The sequence below is a fragment of the Protomyctophum parallelum genome (assembly GCF_964188405.1).
Source record: "Protomyctophum parallelum genome assembly, chromosome: 20".
Lineage (NCBI taxonomy): Eukaryota > Metazoa > Chordata > Actinopteri > Myctophiformes > Myctophidae > Protomyctophum > Protomyctophum parallelum.
The window spans coordinates 37,776,561-37,785,554 of NC_139718.1; the positions used below are offsets into that span (position 1 = coordinate 37,776,561).

General features: G+C 42.0%; 1 protein-coding gene across 3 annotated transcripts; it reads right to left on the reverse strand.

Moving 5' to 3' along the window:
* Nucleotides 1–2,327: 2,327 nt before the first annotated feature.
* On the reverse strand, nucleotides 2,328–4,145 carry nkx2.2a (NK2 homeobox 2a; the record flags this gene model as incomplete). Of its 3 annotated transcripts, none has more annotated exons than XM_083792541.1 (2): nucleotides 3,827–4,145; nucleotides 2,328–2,884 (listed from the first exon to the last, which is right to left on the reverse strand). In XM_083792541.1, the coding sequence occupies exons 1-2, from the start codon at nucleotides 4,095–4,097 to the stop codon at nucleotides 2,328–2,330; spliced, it is 828 nt and encodes a 275-aa protein (XP_083648667.1). In that variant the 5' UTR covers nucleotides 4,098–4,145. The 3 variants fall into 3 exon arrangements, with proteins under 3 accessions (XP_083648667.1, XP_083648668.1, XP_083648666.1); XM_083792542.1 differs by having other exon boundaries at nucleotides 2,328–2,902; XM_083792540.1 differs by having other exon boundaries at nucleotides 2,328–2,902; nucleotides 3,818–4,145.
* Nucleotides 4,146–8,994: the final 4,849 nt, after the last annotated feature.

Consider the following 8,994-nt stretch of genomic DNA (forward strand, 5'->3'; position numbering starts at 1 on the left):
AGAGTGCACAAAACTGCCCCGTCAGACACACACAGAGAGCAGAGAGAGAGAGAGAGGGGTTTAAATCCGAGGGAACCATGTCTTAATGGCTAAATGGAATGTCCGATCTGGAAGGATCTTCATGGTGCATTATAGGAACAACAGGCTGATAATTCAAATTCGTCGGTTGGTTTATACCTACTCAGCCTCCCATGTTAAGTGCTAATTCGCTGATGTGGTCCATGCAGTGTCCACTGTCGTACGTGCACGGTGCACAGCGCGCGCACACGCACACACGCACACGCGCGCACGCACACACACACACACACACACACACACACACACACACACACACACACACACACACACACACACACACACACACACACACACACACACACACACACACACACAGAGTTTGTTTATACTTTATACGTGCATGCGTTTAGTGCAACAAAAACGAATTAGCTAATTTAATTGTTTAAGAGTTAAGACACAAAAGGCTTTTTCCGGCAAATAGCGAACGTATACACTGAATGGAATGTGGTATTTTTATTCAATGTGCATGGCGAAGAAACAAAAATAAGTGAAAGAAACGTCATGGATTATTGACGTCTTATTTAGCCTCCGTGTTCACCCGGTGGTCAAACACAGACCCCTTTTTGTGACAAATTGAGTCGCCGTGTCCCACAAAAGGCACCACCGAGCCCCCCCCGGGACACAATTCTGTCAATAATTAGCAAATCTTGTCAATTTAGCCTGTTTGTTTAGCGATAATAGGGGCGACTCTAGCATCTGTCGTGAGATTTTAGGCACTCGGACAAACAAAATGCATGGATTTTCGACTTGGTTATCATATTTACCCAAGATATTGAATCGAGTCTTGATAATCCGCAATGCGCTCCCGCGTGTGATTCACTGGGGAGCAGTTTGTCCCGCATGGTTTCTGGGTTGGTTGAGTTGTATCTTTTTGACACAAATGAGCTACAATCCACCCCTATTAACTTTTAATGATATCAACAATATAATGTGATATCCCCAGCGATATCAAAACATTAAAATTAAGCCCATGAATGCACCGTGCATGTGCAGTGCATGGGGAGTATTTTAATAAAGGCTGCCGACTTGTCGTAAAATAATATGGGACTTATTGATTATTCTTGTTCAAATAATGAACGTTGTAACGTATAACAACATCATAAAACATGTTGCATTACATTGTAAATCAATAAATCCTATACCACCACACTATCATGGACATGGTAGTAGATGGTACACGCTCTTGGTCGCGAGCGGTTGTGGGGTTTACTAAAATAAGGAGAGCTTTTCGCTCAATAGCTTCTTAGCTTGAAGAAGCCCTCTTCTATTAAGTGAGTGGATTTTAGTCCCATTTCAACACAAAGTGAACGCCGTGGCCTCTTTATTAAGGAGCTGGATCCATTTCGGAGGGAAAAAAACAAAATCTATACGGATTAAATTTGGCTCAAAAGAAAAAAGAATTCAAGTGCGCGAGTGGGAGATTTATTCACACACAGTCAGCCCCAAAATCCATTCTCTGTCCACTTAAAGCAACTGGCTCTATATGGCGTCTAAACACATCACCATTACGCAGTTTACGCACTCTATTCAAAGCTAATCAAATCCAATATAGGACACGTAAACCAAAAAAGCGTATAATTTCTGAAACACATCATTTTTTTTATTAAAATCCTTATAAAAACGGGGATATTTCCCACCATCAACGCCGCGGACTTAACTGTTGTTCACACAATGGAAACTGACACGGTAGTAAAAAGTTACTCCGTAATTATTATTTTTAAAGTTGGAAATATGTATATCTCCAGGCAGCTAAGCGCTCCTTAAACTTTTCTTGTTGCAAACAAGTGCCACAAAGTATTTACAGAAAAATGAAAACAAATAGAAAGAAGAGCTAAAAGTTGCCAATGTTTATTCGTGGCCATAAATATTTTCGGTCCATAAAAGAAGCAATGAAATTAAAAATTCTTCTATAATTATAAAGTGGTTTTGTACGTGCTGATAACACGGAAGGACAAAAGAAAAAACATTTCTACAACACACAACATACTTTACAAAAAAATAATAATCACAAGAGCATTTTGACATTCTTTAAAATCTATAGGGAGGAGGAGGAGGCAGGACCCATAGTTCGACCCAGTTCTCTTTTACGAAAACATGTAAACACGGCGCACACATTGAGCCCCGAAACCGATATAAGGGTCAAAGCTGCAAGAATGGAAAAGTCTTTTACTTTGTCGTGAACTCCCTATTGTGCTCTCAAAAGGCAGCTCGCCCGCCAGTCTCTTTTTTGTTTGTTTTATAATTTGTTTTCACCAAGTCCACTGTTGCGTTTGCACCAAGTGATGCGCTGAGGGGAATTGCGACGCTGCTGCTGCGGCGCTGTATTGCGCGTTATATTGCATGTGCTGGAGTGACTGGGCGCTATACGCCGAGAAGGGGATCCCAGCCTGAAAAGAGGCCGCCAAGTCCTGAGCTTTAAGAGTATGACAAGGCTTTCCGTCCCTGACTAAGACCGGCACGGCCACCCGTCTAGGAGACGGGAGATGGGTCACTTCCATACCTTTTTCGGCGCGGGCTCGCTTCATTTTGTACCGGTGGTTCTGGAACCAGATTTTCACTTGAGTCGGTGTCAGACGGATCAGGCTGGCGAGGTGCTCCCGCTCCGGCGCGGAGAGGTACCGCTGCTGCCTGAACCGCCGCTCCAGCTCGTAGGTCTGGGCCTTGGAAAACAACACTCTCCGCTTGCGCTTCTTGCCGGAGTCGCTGCCGCCGTTGCTCGAGGTCTCCTTGTCCTGGTCCGGGGACTCGTCCGCGGAGGGTTCCGGCGACTTGGCCGAGTCTTGGGAGCCGGCGGACAGACCGTGCACTGCGCAAAACACAAACACTGTGAAAATGATGACATTTTATAAAAAACGATGCAAAACGTTGGACATTTTTCACCAATAAGACAATGCACATAACCATTGGCAAAAGGTGCAAAGCATTTAACCACTTAAACCCTATTCTAGTAAAACGGACATGGGTTGCAAATTGCCCTACATGGACCTCTTTTGTCCGTCTACTCTACACAGTAGCCTACACCAAATCTCTTTGCCAAAAATAGCCGATCTACAAGCTCAACATTCTTTGCATTTTGATGCGCTGTATGCTTAGATCTGATATATGTTTCCTCAGAATATGCATGAGTTCAAGTGGTTAAAAGTGTCTATTGTTGCTATACAAACGGCATAATAAATAAATAAAAATGTCAAGCTTATATCATACTTCATCGCACGGCTGCATGTGTGCTTGTAGAAAAATCATATATATTCGGGTTAACGACACCGTCGTGCCACATCCATAGGTTAAATTAGGCTTTATAAGTGTATAGTTCTGTATTGTGGAGAGAGCTGAACCATTAGTCAAAGTCTCTTCACTGGAGCATCAAAGCTCGTATTGTCTGCCCGTAAATCCTCATAGAATGCAGAGTCTAAAAGGTTCATAATAGTTCCCAGCCCAGATAAAACCCAGCGTGAAAAATCCCGTTTTTCCACCACGCCATGCATGCATGCACGCTCTATAATGGATTAAAAATCAAATCATGGTTATTCCACCACCATGTATACGGCTATACGCGCTCTGTGAATCAAATATGAATCTACATAACGTGCACTAAACAATTGTTGAGCTTTCAACGCCTCAAGATGAGAGCGCAGCACTGTGCACAAAGAACCATCATTCCATCAAATATTAAATATCCAGGAAAAAAGTCACTATTCTGGAGCTATTAAGCCCTAAAAAGATCATCGTTTTCTTAGACAATACTTACATGAATACTGGATACTATCCGTCGTGGCGAGCCATCGCGTGTAAGGATTGTCACTACTGTCATAAAAGGGGTTCTTTAAAGGCAGACCGGGAACGTTTTCTAGCGGACTTTGCACCAAAACTCCAGTGGTTTTCGTCGTGGACGCGCCTGTCTCGGAGCCCTCGTTGTCCTCCTCGGCTCCAGTGATAGATCCGTCTTCATCGTTCGTGTCGGGCAGGTCCAGAATGTCCTTCACAGAAAAGCCCGTCTTGGTGGCGCTGCTCAGCGACATGTTCTGGACGGGGCGTTATGTGCAGGGAGCAAAAGTTGCTGCGTCCGTTTGGGGCAATCCTCTGTTATTGTTTTTTTTTTTTAATAAAAAAACAGACAAAAACAAAAAAAACAAGACGATGTTTCAGCAAAATATAAGATCACTGTACTTGTATATGAGCCGCTTCTTCTTAGCTATAATAACGCTGCAACTATACAGTCAAAACAAATCATGAATGAGCCACTGTCCATGTTAAGCGTGCGTCGCCTGCATATACGAGGAGAACAAGACGAAAGCAAGCAAGCAGTCGCGGTTCGTTCGGGGGTTTGGTCGGTTTCTGTGTGTGTAAGTCCAATAGGAAAGAGTGCCAAAGTGGCTTGCTATAAGTGCTATATCTGGCTCATGGACGGCTAGCTGTGTGCTACTGCTGTGGTGCTTACAGGGGAAATAAAGCATTACCGGCCCTGCTCGGTCCATATAAGGTTGGTCTCAACACATGAACCTGCAGTGAAAAAGCATTAAAAAGCAAAAAGGTTGGCCACGTGTGGGCGGGTCTTAGGAGTCAAGTGGATGAAGACAGTGTTTGCAGATGTGAAATTGTGGGTTTTGGGGAGATCCGAGGCTCTACCATTGGTGCTTCAGAACATGATGAGTGGTGTAACGTGTCAATTAATTACAAAGATGGGGAGGGCCTTTTTTACACCCTATTTACATACAAAGGGCCTCCAAGTAGGCTATAGCTTTATGCTCGGAATACTCAAAAGCCCCGTTTTAACAAATTGCTCCGCATGCAAAACGCTTTTTTCCCATGAGTTATTCTCTCCGCAAATATAGGTCTAATACTAATATTAATGAACAAAAAAAAAGTCGACAGAATCTGCATTCCTGGGATGGAGGCACAAAAGTGTTAGGTTCTTTGTTTTGTTTTGTTTTTTCTTCTTTCTCGATGGGATCCACACAGGAAAGAGGAGCTATTGTTCAACATTTCGGGGAGCTAATTTATGTAAACCTTTTCTGTCAATATTTTTGCCAGGGCTTAGGGACGAGAGGGCTCTGTTTGTTTGAAAACACTAAGCAAGCATTCACGAGAGTAAAGGCCCATGCATGCATGCAGCCAAATGAGCCATTGACAATTATATGGATATAGCGAGGAAAATAATATGGTATTAATACAATAATAATAATAATGGTGCATTATATTGCATTTCTTCAGTTAGTTGAGGATCCACGTGTGTCAAAAATAAAGTTCAAATTAATAGAATAAACAAAAATGTAATAAAATAATAATAATAGTTATTATTAATCAATATATATATATATATAAGAAGGTCGCACACCATTGATTATGAGGCCTACTGTAATTGCTTTGCACATTTTTATTCGTTCATGCATTTTCACATCACTTTAATAAGCCACTTCATGAACACCACGATGTTATGTCCCTTTTGTCATATTTCTAATTATATATTGTTTTATTTGTATGTTTTGTGTATAGGCCACGTTTCTCCTCCTATAACAGATGTCTAACATTTTGTTGTCACAACAAAGTGCTCAAGCAGCTCAACCTCGCGTTTTTCTTGAGAGCTGACACATATACTAGCCCATATCATTGTTTGTATTGTCGCATTTGGAGTTGTAGCTCGCGTTGTCGGCGTCGCTTGGGGGGGAAAAACTAACATACAAGCTTAACTCCACTTACAGATCTGTTCTTTTTTCGACAAGCGACACCGTCGTAGCCTCCTAGCCTATACAGAGTAAATAAACTACTCTATTTAGCTTCCCTCTTCCAGACTTTTCCTTCAGTCGTGTCCCCCTCTCTCTCTCAGTCGCTCCCATGTCGCCTCCTCTCCAGTATGTGATGTGGGTGACAATGTTTTCACGGTTTTTCCCCCCCTTCTAAAGTCCCCTCTCTCTCTCACTCTCTCTCTCTGCTGCCTGCTCATCCTGGGTGGTCGTCGGGTACCGGGCCAAACACAAATACAAACCGATTGCTAAGCTGCAGACAATGGGGGAAATGTAGACAAATGTCCGGCTCCTGTTGGATGCTTTTGTCCCGCAGCAGTTTTTTCTCTCTCTCTCCTCCTTTTTGCATTTATTTCTGCGGTGAAATAATGGATGATTGACGCCCCGCGGCACAATGCTTTCTAACTGTGTGGAATAAATCTGAGCTTGTTCCGAGTTGTCATGGCATTCAACCGCTTTCAATGGACTATATCTCTTCATTCAATCCACCAATCCCTTTTCCACAATATTAAGAAAAACTCCTTCATCTCCGCAGACACACACACACACACACACACACACACACACACACACACACACACACACACACACACACACACACACACACACACACACACACACACACACACAGAGACAAGTCTGAAAATATAGCATCTATCTTCTGCATGACTTTGTACTTTGTATTTAATTGCTTTTCAGTGGTTTAATTTTTATTACCATGGGTCCTGCATGTGACTGCGTGTAGGTCCAAAATAAATCTTATTTAATGCATTAATATCAGGCTATTATTAGGCTAGATTTATCAATGATAAATATAATAATCATATAATAACCATAGAAAGTCATTAATGTTGATAAATTGATGTTCATATACAGCTATTAATAAACACAATCATATATCATTTATATATAATCTAAACATATCTACATTATCAGCTTGTAACTATAGCAGCTTCTCTGTGTATATATATAACGTCATGACCACCTGACCCATTAGGCCTAAAGTAAATATTTCTCGGGACTTGGGCAGAATTAATCACAGGTCTCTGCGTCCCACAATGGCTCCATTGAGGTGAACGGGGCTTTTGGGCAGAGGAGAGAGAGAGAGAGAGAGAGAGAGAGAGAGAGAGAGAGAGAGAGAGAGAGAGAGAGAGAGAGAGAGAGAGAGAGAGAGAGGTTATTGACCTGATCCACCAAAGAAGCGACGCTGGCTGCCTATGCGTGCATGGCTTATACCCTCCGTGTGGGGGCCGGGGTGGGGGTATACCTATACCCCGCCACCCTATACCAAGCAACCACCATGCACGCCGGGCAGGGACGGACAGGCCAGGCCCGGCCATGCAGGGCACAGAGGTTCACACCGACCGCATGCATGCACCATGCACGGAGGAATCTTTCAACAATATTTGGTCGTATATGCTTGCAAGTTTGTTTTTTAAGCTTGAGGGACTGAGTGGTGACTGTATATTATGTTTGTATATGTTTATTTAGTTTTGTCTTTTTTTTTTTTGGCCAATGAACTTGAAGTGAAATATTCCCGGCTCTTGGCTTGGCTTAAAAGTGACGCTTGTCTCATTTATTACTGGTTAAATTATAATATATAACAGCATTCACCTTTTTTATTATAACAAATATTATTATATATTTTGTAATAAATAATGTCCTGAAATCAACCGAATGTTCTGATTTCAGACCATATTTCGTCTAACAAAAGAGAGAGAAAAAAAACCCAAACGTTGGTTTAGCCTATATAGCTCTCTGCAGTGTTTGCAGCCAAAAACCGTGCATGGAGATCTTAGCTTTACTTTACCACGCGTGTCATTCAGCTTATCCGTGCTTATTTGTGGCATTAAGGCTTCCAGGGACACGGAGGGAGGGGGACACAGGGGGGGTGGGGGGGGGGGGTGCATGGGTGGGTTGGGTTTAGCGGGTTGCTAGTTCTTGGTGACACGGCGCATGGGAGCGTGTTCTCGGGGATGTATTTGATCAGTTGAACCGGGATGTGGGGAGGTTCTGGAGGGGAAGAAGGAAGGTGGTAAATGTTCCACAGAGCCTGAAGTGGTTCAGTACTTCACTTGGAGAGCAGTGATGTCTGCTCTGCTGTCTGTGTGTCCGTCTGTCTGTCTGTGTGTGTTTACCTGTTTACACACAGGTAGTTCAAACAGGCCGAAACACACACTCACATGCTCAGCCGATCATTCTGCTCAGAGGGTTTGGAGATTTTTTCTTTTTGAAATACTCGACACAGATGTGGACCATTAGAAATGGGGTGTGATTATAGTCATATATTCAGGATACAGATGTATAAATAATATATAATAAGGTTATAATATAGACAATAGGCTATAATAATAATAGCAACAATAATAATTAATAATAATAGTTTATTATAGTATAGCCTATAGACTACTGGGCCTATAGGTAAGGCTTATATTATTATTATTATTATTATTATTATTATTATTACCCTTATTATTATTTTTTATTTTTATTTATTATTATTATTATTATTATTATTATCAGGAAACAGACCTATAGTGTTGTCCAAGAACATCCAATGAATGAATGAACTGATAATAATTAAGATATATAAGATATAGGCCTAATACACAAAGAAATCTGTTTAAGAAAAAAAGGTGTCAAATCTGGATGCAGCTGCACAGCGCGCGCATGCACACGCACACGCACACGCACACACACACACACACACACACACACACACACACACACACACACACACACACACACACACACACACACACACACACACACACACACACACACACACACACACACAGCTGCCTTGGCTTTCTCAAGCTGGACCTTATCATTCTCGCACTCTCTGAGTGACCAAGTGTGCGCGCGTGCGCGCGTGTGTGTGTGCGTGTGTGTGTGTGTGTTTAAGTGCTACAGATTCATCTAGGGTTCAACAGAGCCAGCTGTGATTATAGAGAGCAGTTGTCACCAAGTAAGATCCTCAAATATAAAGTATTTCCAATTGAGTTTTGAGGCTATAATTTCTTCACAGGATATTTTATTGTTTGCCAATTTTCTTGCCAATACAATTATTAGGCTATAGTCATGTATTAGGCTACTTCTATAGTTGAAATGATAATAGAAACAGAGCATTTTATTATGACTCTCTTTAATGCTGGTTATCATCATTTTAAAGCTG